General features: G+C 43.9%; 1 protein-coding gene across 1 annotated transcript in view; it reads left to right on the top strand.

Moving 5' to 3' along the window:
* Window positions 1-18,093, top strand: part of ITPR2 (inositol 1,4,5-trisphosphate receptor type 2) — a 347,129-nt gene that overhangs the window by 192,902 nt on the left and 136,134 nt on the right. Inside the window, exon 37 of the mRNA XM_033163298.1 lies at window positions 739-847. Within this exon, the coding sequence (XP_033019189.1) occupies window positions 739-847 (109 nt within the window). The remainder of the gene's footprint in view (window positions 1-738; window positions 848-18,093) is intronic.

Here is an 18,093-nt window from a genome sequence, read left to right as displayed (position 1 = left end):
GTTCCCTTCTCCATTGGTGGGTATGACTTTTGCCTTCAAAGCCGGACTTGCACCCAGTTGTTTCCCAAATAGATTTCTCTGTTAATGGGGTGGTGCTGAGCTCCCAATGAGCTACCCATCTTCTGGAAAAATTAGCTAACATCTATTGAGGCCAGGCCAGGGCTTCCCAAACTGTGATCCATGGACCACAACTTCACTCAGGTGCATGCTTGCTGAGTTATGGTTGAAGATGGGGGGGTGGCACATCCATTGCATTAAATAGACTGATATTTTGTTGGTTTTTACATTTCTTATATTGTATTTCATTCTGTGGATTTCAAATTGTAATATATTGAAGTAAAATATATAAGATATGAAAAACAATAGAACTACAACAAAAATCGCAGTTTTCTAGCACAGTTTGTTAAAATTGCTGTAATCGGCAGAAAAATCAAAAACCTGCTAAGACCCTTAGCAATTTTCATGTGGTTCTTGAGGGGGGGGGGTGAGTGAGGGAACCACTGGTTAAGGCCATCTGTGTAAGAATTGCAAATGTATATGTAGTTAGATATGCATTCTTTTGCATGAGTAGAAATGTGAAGCCATATACATTTAACCTAATAATTTATGAAGCGGTCGTGCAGCCTAAACCTCATTAGTCTTTGCCAATATAATGAAAAGTATCCAGGTGATTAGAAAATAATCAGAATGAGACTAATCCCATTTGGTGTGCTATTTTGTCTCATGTTTTACTTTAAGGCTGATAAATCATACAAAAAGGCTAATGGAGAAGGAAGAAAAACTCTGTATTAAAATTCTCCAGACATTACAAGAAATGCTTGACAAGAAAGAAAGCTTTGTGGAAGAGGTATGTCTGTTCTCTTTGATCTAAAGAGCAAAAATATATTTGTTGTACAATATTAGCTGTGGTATTTAATGCCATATCTATAGTAATGTAATGCATAATGATGCAGGTGGTGCTGTGGTCTAAACCATTGAGCCTAAGGCTTGCCGATCGGAAGGTCGGTGGTTCGAATCCCCGCAATGACGGGGTGAGCTCCCATTGTTTGGTCCCAGCTCCTGCCAACCTAGCAGTTCAAAAGCACATCAAAGTACAAGTAGATAAATAGGTACCACTCTGGTGGGAAGGTAAACGGCATTTCCGTGCACTGCTCTGGTTTGCCAGAAGCAGCTTTGTCATGCTGGCCACATGACCCAGAAAAACTGTCTGTGGACAAATGTTGGCTCCCTTGGCCAGTAAAGCGAGATGAGCGCCACAACCCCAGAGTCGTTTGTGACTGGACTTAACTGTCAGGGGTCCTTTGCCTTTTTAATGCAGGGTGCTGGTCAACCATGCCTTCTCTTAAAGGTAAAGGTAAAGGTAAAGGGACCCCTGACCATTAGGTCCAGTTATGTCTGACTCTAGGGTTGCGGCTCTCATCTCGCGTTACTGGCCGATGGAGCTTCCGGGTCATGTGGCCAGCATGACAAAGCCGCTTCTGGCAAACCAGAGCAGCACACGGAAACGCCGTTTACCTTCCAGCCGGAACCTATTTATCTACTTGCACTTTGACATGCTTTCGAACTGCTAGGTGGGCAGGAGCTGGGACTGAGTAACGGGAGCTCACCCCGTCACGGGGATTCAAACCGCCAACCTTCTGATCAGCAAGCCCTAGGCTCTGTGGTTTAACCCACAGCGCCACCCACATCCCCATATGCCTTCTCTTAGGACATCCCATTGCATTCTTCTTTTCCCCTGATTTTCCATTCCCCTCCTAAACAGTATTGCAATAGCCTGTGGCTACTGAGCAAACTGAGCCCTCCTTGGGCTGTTTTGTTTTCTCCCACCTTTTAGTGGGTTCCCCCCCCTCAAATGTGGGGGGGGGGACTTCTGCAAAGTTTGTGTGTTTCCCAAGCCTGCTGATGCCTCTTTCTTGCATATGGATGGTGCCATTTTAGCTGCATGAGGATCTATTTTCAGAGAACTAATACTTTATATATGAGGAAGTCTAGCAGAAGTGCTTGCCATTGAAATAAGCTCTGCTTGCAAAGTAATTGTTTGGGGAGATTTGTTTCTTAGTAAATGCTAACATATTCCATGTCATTCTCCATATATCCTAGTCATATCCTTTCTCTGGCTTAGTGTGGCCACTAAGTCTATTCTGGGAATCAAAGATTCAGGAGTGGGAGGATCCTTGCAACAGGCAAGGATTCCTGTTGCTGCTGCAGGGGGGGGGGACTCCCTGAAATTCTAAGTATTAAAATAATCACATTGCTGTCGTTGTTTCTTGGCATCCATCTGTCTCACGAGAGTGAAGTCCAGTGTGAAGTCCAACACAGGGGAGATAAGAGAGGGAGTGATGGAAGAGGGAGAGGAGGCTAAGCACGAAATAATAGAAATCCATTTGATTATACATACTTACTAGGCATAGTTTCAGCAGAGGATGAGGACTAAGGGGTTGCCATTCATGCCTGGCAATCAAAGTGGTTTATAGCCTTGGTCAGGGGGGGGGATCAGGACTGGAAAGTCTTCAAAATTAAAGCGTTTCTATAATCCTAAATACTATTTCTATGAGTGTTAGTCAGTTGCTATCCCATTCTAATACAAGAGAGGCTTCTGAATCAGGGTGTAGGACTTTTCAAAGCCTTCGTACAATTACGGATCGTGATTCAGACAAACAAGTCTGGGGAACTGAGGAGAGGGATGCTACATTTATATGGACAGAAGGCTGGCTAGAAAGGATACATTTTGGAGGGAACAATCTCAAGCAATCACAAAGCTGCCTTTTGGTGGGAACCAATAAGACTGAGGATCCAAATGCAGCAACTTGAATGAACCAATAGTAGCTGTTCCTTCTGGAACAGGAAGGCAGTTACTTTCCGCTAATGTGAATACAGACAATAGTAATACAGATATTATAACCCTTGAATCAATACACAACAGGTAGTTTGATTTAGAACAAGAACACAAACACTTCACAGTTTGTGTGCTAAAGCTGAGATGTGAGAAAACCACTAGAGGGGGTTGGTTTCACAGCAAGAGGCTGGTGATAATGCTACTTGTGGGGCGTGAGCCAAGAGACCTTATATGACCCCAGTTGTTTTCTGTGGTGAAGAGAGCGGTTATGCTTGTTAATATTTTTCAGACCGAGAATTGTTTCTCTTCTTATTTAACCCACTGAATCTCTCACTTCAGAAACATAATTAACAATGCAAAAGTTGTGAAATGTTCTATCACTTCCCAAGGCATTTGAATTGCTCATTATATTGCCCATTGTGTAACCTCTGTAATTTCTTCTGATAAATACAAGAACATGCTGGTCTGCACCAGTGGGTGACAAAGGGAAACATCCCATTAAGTCTTAAGTGTATATCTCTATCTGCCCACCCAATATTTAGCCATAAGGGAATTGCTTGAACTTTAGATCCAAATGCCAAAAGTTATCACATGCCTTACATTTTGCAGAAACAGGATAATTGAGCAACAGTTTTTTAACAAAAAATATCATGAGGGAATGCAGAGTGCAAACTGTTAACAAGCTTTCATATTAAAAACCAAAGATATGATTTATTCATTGTGTAAAACTGGATTAGTGCAGATTGGCACTGAAAGTCAGAGAATTGTAGAGTTTGAAGGGACCATGAAGATCTAGTCCAGCCCCCTGCAATGCAGGAGGCTCCCTGGAGTGTCTTGCCCTGGCTCGCCCTGCCCCACGGGTGGCTGCCCTGGGCACCTGATCAGCTTGCTCTGCTGCTGGGCCAGGAAGGAAAGAAGGTGCCACACTGGCCTTTCTTGTGCTTGCTGTGTGCAAGGCTTGCTTGGGAGCCGAGTGCCTGGGCCCAAAGGGGAGCCTTTTCGCCACACAGGCCCAGCGGTGCCTGTTGCTGCCACCCCCCCTCCCAACGTGAGTAAGGTACTGGTCTCCCCTTCACCTTTACCCGTCTCCATTGGCATCCTCTTCCCAGGCCTGTGTGAGGTGGCACTTCTCTTGGGGGGGGGGGTCAGAGACCAGGGCGGTGGCAATGGAGAGGGGGGAGGAGAGGAGGCTGAGGGAACACTCCACAAGAGAGGATGTTTGGAAAAGGGTGAGGGGTTGCTTGCTCTGCAGGCCAGGGGGGCATAACTGGGATCCTGAGGCTTGGAGTGTGTTTCCCCACAGGGGAGCCACAGAAAGAATGTAGTTGGTCAAGGGAGCTGTGGAGTCAAAAAGTTTGAAAACCTCTGCTTTAAAATGTTCATCGAAGGAGCCTAATATGCATTTTTAAATATTAAAATGTATGTTGTGTTAATGGAAAAATCTAGTGAACTTTATTTAAAAATGAGTTTCAAACTTTTAAAATATGCTGTATTTTTCCATCTATAAGACGCCCCCTTGTATAAGACACCCCCTATTTTTGGGGGGGGGGGCTAGTCTTATACACAGAAAAATACGGTAATTTTTAATTACATTTTCTGTTAGTATAAAATATAAATGCTAAAATTTTCACAATACATGTGAAGGGTTTTTTTAAAAACAACAACAAAAAGGCTTGAAAAATACTTGTTAGACAACTCTGCTATATACCTACTAATATGCATTAAAATGGACAAGGACTAGAATGCAGAGTAATGAAAGGGATTTTCTTAACTTGCTAATTCTTTCCTTTCAAACATGTTCTGTGAGCACCATTTCCTACAATGCAGAACATACTGTTGGCAAAGGGGGATCATAAAATATTCCAGCTTGACAGTTTTAGTACAGTTGCTTCCGCTTCAGCTTACGTCTTTTCAAGTTGCGTCCCCACAGCAACAAAGAAGTAGCAGAACGGTTACTTATGGGGTTTTGCCGCTTGCGCATGCGCAGAAGCGCTAAATCGCATCATGCGCATGCGCATGCGTGACACTTCTGGATGCGAATGCTTCGAGTTGAGGATGTGCCTCTGGGATGGATTACGTCTGCAACTTGAGGTTCCACTGTGCTATATAGACTCACAGACTTCTAGCTCCGGAAGAGACAATGAGGGTTATATAATCCAACCCCCTGAAATACAGGAATCTTTCATCCAATGTGGGGCTTTAGCTGATCACCCTGAGATTAAGAATTTCATGCCTGAGCTATCCCTCAGGCAAGAAATGCGACTGATTCCATTTCTTGCAAATGTTGCTTATTACCCTCTTCCCTCTTTAATACCTCTTATTGAGATAAAACTTTTGATCTCTTACTAGGAACAACAGATGTGTTTAATCTTTCAACGTAATGCCATCACAAATTGTTTATAGCTCTTGTCTTTCAGTGGGTTCATTGTGGCTATGCTACTCCACCATCAAGAGAACTTGTGGAAAGAGCAGGGTCTTGTTTCTTAGGACATGCAATGTCTTGGGAAAGGACAGGTGTGGAGAGGTAAAGTTTAAATCCTAAACTGAATCATGGTCTAATAAATTATTCTAAGAACATTCTGTTCATATTAGCATTTATAAAATTGACATTCAGCACACCATAGCATATATTTTCAGCTAAGGTGCCATACTATTTAAATTTCTAAAATATTAGATCTTCATATTGAAATAGTAGGGAGAGAAATCCCCATATAGAAAGAAGGAAAATAATGTGCATTGAGCAAATAGAATAGTGGGACGCGGGTGGCGCTGTGGGTTAAACCACAGAGTCTAGGGCTTCCTGATCAGAAGGTCGGTGGTTCGAATCCCCGCGATGGGGTGAGCTCCCATTGCTCAGTCCCAGCTCCTGCCCACCTAGCAGTTCGAAAGCACGTCGAAAGTGCGAGTAGATAAATAGGTACGGCTCTGGCGGGAAGGTAAACGGCATTTCCGTGCACTGCTCTGGTTCGCCAGAAGCGGCTTAGTCATGCTGGCCACATGACCTGGAAGCTGTACGCCGGCTCCCTCAGCCAGTAACGCGAGATGAGTGCCGCAACCCCAGAGTCGGACACGACTGGACCCAATGGTCAGGGGTCCCTTTACCTTTACCTTAAATAGAATACTTATTGCAGAATGCCATAAACCAGGGGTGGCCAACTCTCAAGAGACTGCAATCTACTTTCAGAATTAAAAACTGGCAGTGATCCCTGTTCAGCTCGGTTTTTTAGGGAGGAGGAAAGCCCCGTTTTTTTTGGGGGGGGGGGTCGGCTCAAAGTTGCCAGTTGCCATAGCAACAGTTAAACATTACAATATACACAGAAAAAATGAAATTTAGTATAAAAGAACAGTTTTGGGTTCTGAATCAACAGTCAGATAGGGGCCCTTATTCTGATTGCCCCTGCTAAGAACCTAGCAACCTTTGCTGTTATCTGCTCTGTTTGGTCTGACAGGAGAAAGGACACTGTGGCAGTGGTTGTGTGCCCTGGGATGATCAGCAAGACAGGAGGACGTGAGCCACTGTTTCGGTGCTACCGTCTCCACAGGGGCAAAGGCGTTTCTCATGCGGGATCTTTTGGAATCGGCCCTCAAGTACAGCAGGTGGCAAAACGTTCAGTCTTGCGAGTGTGAAAGAACGTCTGTATTTTGAGATAGCTAGTTTGTGCAGGTATGGAGCCAGAGAATCAAAATGGGAAGATGGAAATTGATCATACCATGGGCAGAATTTCATTATAGTGGCCAGGTTGTTCTGATGCTTGATATCTTTTAGACGTTTACAAATTAGGCTGTTTGCTTTGGTTAGGCCCATAGAGCTGTTCGACAGTGGAATGTGCTGCCAAGGAGTGTGGTGGAGTCTCCTTCTTTGGAGGTCTTTAAGCGGAGGCTTGACAGCCATCTGTCAGGAATGCTTTGATGGTGTTTCCTGCTTGGCAGGGGGTTGGACTGGATGGCCCTTGGGGTCTCTTCCAACTCTATGATTCTATGATAGTGAGTAGGTGTTGTGGGGAAAGGCCGCCAGAGCAGAGTTTTTGGTACACGGTTTTAAGCCAGGGACTTTTGTCTTGAAGCACTAGGGATAATATACTGGGGGGATTTGAGTTTAGGCAGAGCGAGAAGTTAAAAGTTCTTTGCCAAATCTGTACTTCTAATGAGGGGAGACTTGCCTCCAGTCGCAATGATGCGTTTGGGATGCAGGGCGGTACAGAAAAAGTCTTCCTTAAGAACTTTGATTGAACAGCTTCCAAAGTGCTGAGGTGGTTACCAGTCCAAATCTGAGCCCCATATAATAGCTGTGCTAAGGGTTTAGCTTGGAAGGCTTCTAGGACTGAGGGTATGTGCAGGGCCGGCGCGTCCATTTAGGTGGACTAGGCGGCTGCCTAGGGCACCAAAATGGAAGGGGCGCCGCACTGCACCACTGGCCCGCCTGTGCCCGCACCTCCCGCTAAAGCAGGCTTTGGCGGGGGGCGGGGCGGGCGAGCAGCGGCTTCTCCGGCAGCCCCTTCATCGCCGCCCCTGGGAGACTCGTGAGGGAGACAGGCGCGCGGGCACACACGCACACACTCTCTCTCTCACTGCCCGGAGGAAAAGCGCCTCTTAAGGAGCCAAGGCAGCGGTGAGAGGGGAGGAGATCTACCGCGGCTGGCCGGCAACAGGTAAGGAAGGCAGTGGCGGCTGCGTTTTGGCGCGCTGGGCGGAGAGAAGAGAGTGTCGCGGTGGAGGCGTCCGCTTGGCTGTTCCCCAGCCCGGCTGCCCCCGAGCGAGGGGGAGGCTGCAGCCGCAGGGCGTCCTGCTCCCTCGACAAGGGCAGCCTGTGGCGCTGCCCCTCATTGGAGGCTTCCTGCGTCGAAGCGGCAGCGGTGAGGCTAGCAAGTGCCTGCGGTGGGGGGGGGGCGCGCCAGAAGATTGGTGTCACCTAGGGCGCCAGAAGCCCTAGCACCGGTCCTGGGTATGTGTTTGCCACCCTTTGTATGGAAAAAGCGTGTCAGAGTTTTGGCATTTTGGGGTGCTTTTTCTTTTGCACATTTTTGGTGTGCTCCCAATGACCCCATGGACTGGAAGATAAGGCCCAAATATTTGAAAGCTTTGAGCTGTTCGATTGGCTGATTGTCCATATGCCAACTGTGTTTCTTGAGAAAACATTAACTTTGGTTTTCTTATAATTCTCTCTGGCAATGCACTGATAATTCTCTTATCAGTCTTTTTAGGCCTAATTTTGTTTGGGATAAGAGGACCACGTCGTCAGCATATAATAGTATAGAGATTAGTTTTGAGGCCAGCTTAGGGGGATGGAACTGGAGATGTTATACACTGGACCATGTCATTTATGTATAGGTTGAACAGTGCCGGGGCTAGAATGCATCCTTGCTTAACTCCCTTGTAGGGTTGAGCTATTTTTAGGGAGGAGAAAAGCCTTGTTTTTTTTAGGGGTTAAAAAGCTTTTTTGGTGGGGAGTTCCATTTGGGGGGGGGGGTTAAAGGCAAGGGACAAAGGAATAAAGTCACTCACAGAAAGATTGCTATGGATCAAAACAGCGGCAAAGAGAAAGCTCCGTTTTCCCTTCCAGAGATCACACAACAATGGAGAGCGGGGCGAGGGGGCGGGGCAGGAGTCAGCTTTAATGACGCTAAGGAAAGGGAGCCAGAGATCGACCGCAATCTACCATAACCTCTCGGGGATCTACCAGTAAATCGCGATCGACCTGTTGGACATCCCAGCCATAAACCATGAGGTTGCAGGTCAGGTGACTTGGATCCCTGAAGATAAGCCATAAACGCCAAGAAATGCGCCTCTTGAGTTGCAGCCTCTATTTCTGCTGTTGTAATATATTGGGGTGCAGTGTTTTCTCAAAAAACAGCAAGTTCCAGGGGACAGCCTTTTATGCGTGGTTGGTTTACTTGTGGAAAGAAATATTGAAGACATGGTGTTCTTTGCAGTGTTTGTTTTTCAAATTTATAAGTTAAGGAATAGGCAACCCCCAGAAAGGCAAAGAGACAGGGCTACTCTTGCAAGCAGCACCAGTCAGGGGTGTAGCATGAGGTGGGCAGAGGGGCCATAGCCCCAAGTGCATGATTTTTAGGGGTAGAGACAAACCAGATGCCCCCTCACAGGGATCCCCATCCCACCCTGCCTGCTGCCTGGGGTCTCGGTGCCCTGGAGCCCAGCCTTGCCTTGCCCCTGTGTCCCCAGCCCCTCACTGAATGGCCACCTGGCCAGTGTTGGGTGGGATGTGCCAACCAAGGGCTGTGTCAGCTGGCTGGGCTCCCCCTTGTGCAGGCCCTTGGAACCCTCTGTGCCCTGTGCCCACCCGGCAGTGAGAGCTGGGCTGGTGTGGGGTTTGTTCACCCTCCGTGCCCCATCCCTGGTTCTGCCCGGAGACCGCGCACATGCACACACATCCTGGGTGCCAATGAAGGATGCCACGCTGCTGTCACCAGTTCCCACAAAAACATACGGGAGTGGGGGAGTAGGGTGTAGACTGAGACCCTTCTAATTCCTGGATTCAACTGCTGGAATAGCCAGGCCAGGCTGGTGATGGCCCACTAAGTATGGGTGGTTAAGGTGACAGATGGAGTGGGTTTGTGCCAGAGGGGAAATGCCCCCCCCAGCTTGTGGTTAGTTTGAAAGTCAAAAGGGGAGGGTGGAGAGTTGACTGAGGTGACTTAGAAGAAAAGCAGCTGGTTTATTTATTAAGGGTGGGGGGATTGGAGGCTGATGGCTACCTCTATGCATTGTGGTTGCTACTCTTGAGGACATGCATATTTTTTGCTGTTATGAGGTGGGTGTGGGTGGGTGTAAAAGGAACCACAATAGGGACTTCCGGTTTGGTGCCGGTCAATGGCGGACGGGAGTCAGACGGCTCCGTCCTCCGCAAGGCTTTAGGGACCACCGTGCCTGCGCCACGGGTCCCTTAAAACCACGGGAAGAGCGTCCCGTGGACCGTTATCCTTGTGGGTCCCAGACGTGCCGTCCCCGCTCCTGAATGACCCTCGTAAGGGGGAAAATCAGGCGAGCGGAGCCCGGTACGGGACTGAAGAGGTGACTGCCTTTGGAGGATCAAAGCAGCGATCCCGCCAGACTCGAGCACCCGACACTTCCTGCCTAGAAGTCTCAGAAGAAACTCTGTAAGTAATGATTTTGAATCGATTTGGAACTGTGAAGAATAATAACTTACAGAGAAAAGTTAAAAGGAAGCCTGCCCCCTTTGAACTGTTTGCCGGAGCTTGGTAGCGCTAAAAGATCAAAGCCGCGACTAACGGAAAAGTTTTGCGAACTCTGCCAAACTTTTTAAAAGTGGATTAAAAGTTGTTTTAAAGATGTTTTAAGACTTAAAAGCAGGAGATATGGCAAAAGAAGACACCGCTCTCCCTCAGGATTAGGATTCCGGGTCGGTAGCGGGCTGCAGTAAATTGTTGCCATTTTTCTCTTTGTTACTGTATCAGTGACTGTTTACCAGTGGAGACATTTTAGATACTTTGTGGCCAGCTACAACGCATTATAAAGACTTGGTGGTAACACTGCAAAGGAAATATAGTTACTGGCTTGGGCTACTTAAAAAACTAAACTCTTTTTGACTGTAAAATACTTTGAGACTTTAAAACTGGGAACTCTGTGCCTAGAAGTTTGACTACTGGACTTGTGTGGGACTCCTGGCTCAGCAGTCTCTTTGTTCTCAGAAGGGAACTGCTGGCCACCTGGTGTTTACTTTTGAGACTGTTGGCTTTCTACTGTGAATGTCTGAAACGGTTACCACAGCAACTGGAGTGACCTTGAGATTACAATTGCAGAGCTCACAGGACATGCATGAGAACACTAGATCCAAAACAGCTAGCTCTTCACAAAGAAAAGGCTCTTTTTCCCTATCTTTACAAGAACAGATGGAGAAACTAGCTGCTAGTGTTGCAGAAATAGCAGAAGGACTTAAAAGTGTGACGGAGGGGTTGAAGCAAACGCAGGCTTCAGTTAATACAATCAGTGCATCAGTTAATGCTACAGTTAACTCTGCAATAGAAAAACTTCAAGTCGACTTAAAAGCTGATATAAAAAATTCCACTGACACATTGGAGAGATCGATTGGCCAAATTGAGGAGAACGTAAGAAAGAACAGAGATCAAATAAATAACATAGCACAGGAGGTAACAACCCTGAAAAAGGACTCTGAGCAATTTAAAGTGGTTCAAGAAAAAATAAAAAAAGTGGAACAGAAATTGGACAATATAGACTTGGAGAATTTAGAGAGAATTGGCACACGACAGAGAACTGTGGAAGAGTCTCTTGCTTTTCTTCAACTCCACCAGAGGGAGGGGAACATTCGTCTCAGGGGTCTTCCAGAATTGGAAGGAGAAGATCTGAAAGCCTATATTGTGAAGCTATTTTCGTCATATTGGGAATTGGAAGAGGTAAACGTTGCAGCACGCATAGTGAAGGCCTTCAGATTTGGGCCTAGAGGATCCAGAGGGAAGAAAGGTGCCAAAACAGTCAGTGACTGTTTGCTTGTGTTGCATGACAGAAACGACAGGGACTTCTTTCTGGATCTGCATTACAAAAATAACCTGGTGGTACAGTGGAGTAAAGTCATCTTTTATAAGGATATCCCCAGATTCTTTTTGGACAAAAGAATTCCATATAACGATCTGGTTGCTGAGCTAAGAAGAAACAACATCTCCTTCAGCTGGGAATTTCCGGAAGGTCTTGCTTTTACATTTGAAGGAAAAAAGATAAGAATCAAATCCCTGGCTGAAAAGCAAAAATTCTTGGATAAACATCTGGAAGAGCTCAAAGGACCACTTGATCCATCACTTCTACATAGACGTCCAGGAGTATTCCCACCGCCGGGGATACCAGGACCAAGCGAAAAGGACCCAGAGGAAGACAAGAAAGCAGAAGCAACTGGAGGAGAGGATTAACAAAGAAAAATGGCGTTTAAGCTAATGACATGGAATGTACGGGGATTGAACCAGAGACCAAAGAGACGCAGAGTATTTCATGGACTGGAAAAGAAGAATTTGGATATTATTTGTTTACAGGAGACACACATAGTTCGGCGACATAGAAGATTACTACAAAACAAAAAGCTAGGCCAAGAGTTCATATCATCAGACAAGGTCAAAAAGAGAGGCGTGGTAATATATGTAAAGGAGAAATATAGCCCAAAACAGCTATTTAAAGATGAAGAAGGGAGATACATCGCAATTGAAATTAAAATACAAGGCGAAAAATTTTTGATTCTGGGACTTTACGCACCAAATGATGGAAAGTCAATTTTCTACAAAAAAATACACGACCTGCTGCTGGACTATTTGGACTATAAACTAGTCTGCCTGGGAGATTTTAATGGTGCAGTTTCCACTTTAATGGATAGATCCCAAAGAACCAAACTAACAAATGATGGGAAACTACCTAAGACTTTTTTTGAAATGGTGGACAATTTAAATTTGGAGGATGCTTGGAGGCTAAAAAACCCCACCGACACTGAGGCAACGTATTTCAGTGAATCCCAGCAGTCATGGTCGAGGATAGATTATATTTGGATATCGAACGAATTGGCACCGAAAGTACAAAAAGCAGAAATCGGCCCAAGGACTTATTCGGACCACAATCCTGTACAGGTAACCCTCAAGATGGTTTCCAAGGGTTCCTTCAGATGGAGAATGGATGACGCATTGATGAGAGACACCAAGCTGGTAGAAAGAGCCGTGAAAAAAATGAAGGAGTATTTTCAAATTAATTGGAATTCGGAAGTAGAAAAAAGAACCGCCTGGGATGCAAGTAAAGCGGTAATGAGAGGATTCCTCATAAGTGAAAAAGCAAAAAAGAAAAGACTACAAAATGCGGAAATGGAAAGACTGTTGAAATTAATCAAAGTTAAGGAGAAAGAGTTAAGAGGACATCCCAAATCTTTAAGAATCCAAAAGGAAATTAAGTACTTACAATCCCAGTATGCTAAAACTATGAATCAAGACATAGAATGGAAATTAAAAATGATGAAACAGAGATCATTTGAATCTGCGAATAAATGTGGAAAACTACTAGCTTGGCAACTGAAGAAAAGACAAAAGGCAAATGTCATCGGTAATTTAGCAGTGAATGGAAAAATAGTGGAGAACCCGGAGGAAATCAGAAAGTGTTTCCAAAAATTTTACAAGCAACTGTACAAGGAGGAGAGGATAAAAGAAGAAGAGATAGACCGATTTCTGCAACAACATAGTCTGCAAAAAGTCCCAGAGGATAAACTAATAACACTCAACCACCCAATATCGACCCAAGAGATTGAGGATGCAATTAAAAACATGCAACTAGGAAAGGCACCAGGACCAGATGGACTAACCGCAAAGTTTTACAAGACTCTTAAAGATTGGCTTTCGCAGCCTTTGAAAGAAGTTTGCAATAAAATATTGGAAGGAGATAGGGCGCCAGAGACGTGGAAAGAAGCCTTTATCACACTGATTCCAAAACCAGACACAGACAGAATGCAAATGAAAAACTACCGTCCAATTTCCCTTTTGAATGTGGATTATAAAATTTTTGCAAATGTTATGGCTACAAGATTAAAAAGAGTGCTGAAAGACTATATACATAAAGATCAAGCGGGTTTCCTTCCAGGAAGACAGATAAGTAATAATACAAGAATTATTGTGGACATTCTAGAAAAACTGGAAAGAAACATAAATACAGAGGCAGCACTACTGTTTATTGATGCGGAGAAAGCCTTCGACAAGGTATCTTGGATGTTCATGAAAAAGAATTTGGAAAAGATGGGAGTTGGAGAAAGATTTCTAAATGGCATTAAAGCCATTTATACAGAACAAAGAGCAAAAATAATAGTAAATGGTGTGATATCGGAGGAAATTGAAGTTGAAAAAGGAACAAGACAAGGGTGCCCTATCTCCCCTTTATTATTTATCACGGTCCTGGAGGTCCTTTTAAGTATGCTACGAAAAGAGAAACAGATAAAAGGAATTAGGGTGGGAGAGAAAGAATACAAACTACGCGCCTTCGCAGACGATCTGATGTTATCCCTGCAAGAACCGGAAGGCAGTGTCCCCAAAGCCTTGGAATTAATTGAACAATTTGGACGAGTAGCTGGCTTCAAACTAAATAAACAGAAAACCAAAGTTCTAAGTAAAAATATGAGTGCAGAACAGATACGAAGATTACAAGAAGGCACAGGCCTCAATTTCGTTAAATCTGTAAAATATCTAGGTATCAATCTCACAGCAAAAAACATCAACCTGTACAAAGATAACTACGAAAAACTGTGGACAGAGATAAAGAAAGATCTGGAGATATGGACAAGATTGAAATTGTCGTTAATGGGCAGAATAGCAGCGATTAAAATGAATGTCCTACCAAGGATGCTGTTTTTATTCCAAGCCATACCAATTTTGGATAAAATGGACTGTTTTAAGATATGGCAAAGGGACTTATCGAAGTTTATATGGCAGGGCAAAAAGCCTAGAATCAAGTTTAAGATTTTGACAGACTCCAAAGAGAGAGGAGGCTTTGCCCTGCCGGATTTAAGACTTTATTTTGAAGCAGCGGCCTTTTGCTGGTTAAAAGATTGGTTTAAACTAGAAAATGTAGACGTGTTGGACTTGGAAGGACACGACAACATGTTTGGATGGCATGCATACCTTTGGTATGACAAAGCTAAAATCCACAGAACTTTTAAGAGTCACATAATCAGGAAATCTTTGTATCAGGTTTGGATTAGGTATAAAGACTTACTGGAGAGAAAGATTCCTAGATGGATATCACCAGTGGAGGCCAAGGCCTATAAGAGACCAAACATGTCTGCAAGTTGGTTACGATATATGGACATATTGCAGCAGGAAGGGGACTCATTTAAGCTGAAAAGCTATGATCAAGTTAAAAATCAAGTCCCCGACTGGCTGCAATATCATCAGGTTCATGAAACATTTAAACTGGACAAAAAAATTGGTTTTCAAGTTGAAAAATCAAAACTGGAAACAGAACTGATTGAATCGAACTCTAAAAACCTTTCCAAGATGTATAACTTGTTGCTAGAGTGGCATACGAAAGATGAACTGGTGAAATCAACAATGATAGATTGGGCAAAAGATGTGGGTCATAATATTATGATGGATGACTGGGAGAGATTGTGGCAGAAAGGTATCAATTTTACTGCATGTAATAGTTTAAGAGAAAATGTTATGAAAATGATATACAGATGGTATCTGACACCAGTTAAGTTAGCTAGAATGAATTCTAAAATGTCGGATGTGTGTTGGAAATGTAAAGCGTCGAAAGGTACCTTTTATCATATGTGGTGGTCGTGTCCAGGGGTAAAGGCCTTCTGGGATAAGATTTATAACGAGCTTAAGAAGGTAATGAAAATTACCTTTTGTAAGAAACCAGAGGCTTTTCTTTTGAGCATGACCAACGAAGAGATACCCAGTCAGGATAGAGTATTTTTTATGTATGCCACGACAGCGGCTAGAATTTTATTGGCAAGAACTTGGAAGGGTGAAGACATACCGACAATTGAAGAATGGCAGATGAAGTTGATGGAGTACATGGAACTTGCAGACCTGACCGCCAGGATCCGAGACCAGAGGGAGGAGAAGGTGTCGCAAGATTGGAAGAAATTTAAGGACTATTTAGTTAAGCATGTTAAATTGAATGTTTGAATATTTGTGCAGAAATATATAAAAGAATCGGCTTTAGAAGTTTAAGGTTAGTTATAATGGTTTAAGAAGAAATTTTGATGTGATAGATTTATTTGTACAAGAAGGTGATAAGATATAGAATATAAGTTAACAAATATATTGGTTTAGATAAATTTGAAGAACATTAGGATATTGAGTATGAGTTAATGGGAAAAGAAATGAAGCTACCTAAAGAGTATATATGTATTTGAAGACAGAGGAGGGACCAGGGGAAGTCCCCCTTAAGAAGATAAAAAAAAAGTAGAGAAATAAAGATAAATAGTTAGTAAGGTTTGTATAAGTTTTCTTTCTCTTTTTGTAGGGTATTGTTGTGTTTTATATTGTTGATTGTGTATTATGTTTTTATTGTGTTTATGTATGTTCAATGTTGTTTTTGTTTTGTTTTACGGAAAAATAATAAAATCTTTAAAAAAAAAAAAGGAACCACAATAAATGGTTTTGAAATGAGCTGCTCTTTGAAATGTAATAAATATTTATTTATTTATTTATTTATTTATTTATTTATTTATTTATCAATCAGTCATTTTATCTTGCTCAGGGGCAACCCAAAGCGACTTACAACCAGAGAAAAGAAACGCAGGGCCAAATCTCGCAGGGCCCTGGTCTCGTGTGATAGACTGTTCCACCAAATCGGGGCCAATACTGAGAAAGCCCTGGCCCTAGTTGAGGTCAACCTAGCATCTTTGTTGCTCGGGACCACCAAAAGATTATTATTTGAGGACCTTAAGGTCCTACACGGGACATACCAGGAGAGGCGGTCCCTTAAGTACGAGGGTCCTAAGCCGCATAGGGCTTTAAAGGTCAAAACCAGCACCTTAAACCTGACCCTGTACTCCACCGGGAGCTAGTGCACTGGAAGAATGTGGTCCCGCAGCAAAGACCTGGTAAGGAGCCTCACTGCGGCATTCTGCACCCGCTGGAGTTTCTGGGTCAGCTTCAGGGGCAGCCCCGCGTAGAGCGAGTTACAATAATCAAGTCTGGAGGTGACCGTCGCATGGATCACTGTGGCCAGATCAGGGCGAGAGAGGTAGGGGGCCAACTGCCTAATACGGCGGAGATGGAAAAATGCCACCTTTGCTGTGGCTGCAACCTGCGCCTCCATGGAAAGAGAGGCATTGAAGGTTACACCCAAACTCCTGACAGAAGGCGCTGGCACTAATTGGGCCCCCAGAAATAGTACCTTGGGTTAAGAACTTTGCTTCAGGATGAGAACAGAAATCGCGCTGCGACGGCACAGCAGCAGCAGGAGGCCCCATTAGCTAAAGTGGTACCTCAGGTTAAGAACAGTTTCAGGTTAAGAACGGACCTCCAGAACGAATTAAGTTCTGGTACCACTGTAGAGCCAAACCTGTTGAAGCCATGATTATTTTGCACCTAAGATTGATTGGAAAATGGTAGCCTGAATGTAGGACACTTCCATACCATGTGATTGCTGAATGTATACTTTCAATCAACATCTAGGCATGATAAGAATTTATATATCTTCTTATAGAAAATCAATTCAACACTGAGAAGGGCGAAAAGGTGCAGTGACACCACACTGGCTTTGAATTCAGCTCACAGATTTGTGTTGGTTGTGCCGTTTACTGTTGATTGTCACATATATATAGTTGCTATAAATGATAGCCTCCTGTTCTGTAACTCAGGATTGCACAAGAATCAGCAGTGAGAAGAATATGAAGCACTGCATTAAGGACGGTCAATGAATATTTATGATAGACCTAGGGAGTCAGTAATCAAAAAAAATGAAACCAGCATGATGCCCCTACAAAGCAATCTTTGATCTTCCTCTAAAGAGAAAGTGTAATAAAAACAGTATACAGTGGTACCTCGGGTTAAGAACTTAATTTGTTCTGGAGGTCCATTCTTAACCTGAAACTGTTCTTAACCTGAGGTACCACTTTATCTAATGGGGCCTCCTGCTGCCGCTGCGTCGCCACTGCACTATTTACTGAAGTGTCTGTAACCTGAAGAGCCTGTAACCTGAGGTACCACTGTAGTGGCCTTATTCCAATAGGATGTTTAGTTTGCACTGGCTATAGCAATGGGAATAGTTAAGCTTTTAACATGAGTCACCATAGCTGGTGATTTCCAACTCAGTAGTAGCTTTGAGGCTTCAAGTTAACACAGTGCTCCTCAGTTCCTTTTATTATTATTCAATACAGCAAAGATGGAGAGCTTGTGGGCCTCCAGATGTTGCTGCACTTGAGCTGCCAGCCGCTCCAGAGAGCATGACCAATGGTCAGGGATGATAGCAGTTGTTGTCTAGCAGCATCTCAACGGCCACAGGTTTTCCAGCCCTGCAATAAGGTTATTAAGGCTACAATCCTAAGCACCTTTAACAAAGGAGCAAGTCCTATTGATATCAGTGGGATTTGCTTCTGACTTAGGCTTAGTCAGTGCATTGTCTCCCCTGCTTTTAATATACCGGTATGCACAAGTCGTGTAAGGACTCTTCATGAACAAAAGCCTAAGGTGGTATTTTATTCGATAAAATAAAAGTTGTTTTTTGTTAATTGTTGCTTGTTATTACACCGGAGCCTCGACAAACTGTGGCTGGTTTTATTTGCTATG

This window comes from Lacerta agilis, chromosome 10, assembly GCF_009819535.1.
Source record: "Lacerta agilis isolate rLacAgi1 chromosome 10, rLacAgi1.pri, whole genome shotgun sequence".
Taxonomy (NCBI): Eukaryota; Metazoa; Chordata; class Lepidosauria; order Squamata; family Lacertidae; genus Lacerta; species Lacerta agilis.
The sequence above is the reverse complement of the archived record's forward strand: the minus strand, read 5'-3'. Positions and strand labels throughout refer to the sequence as shown.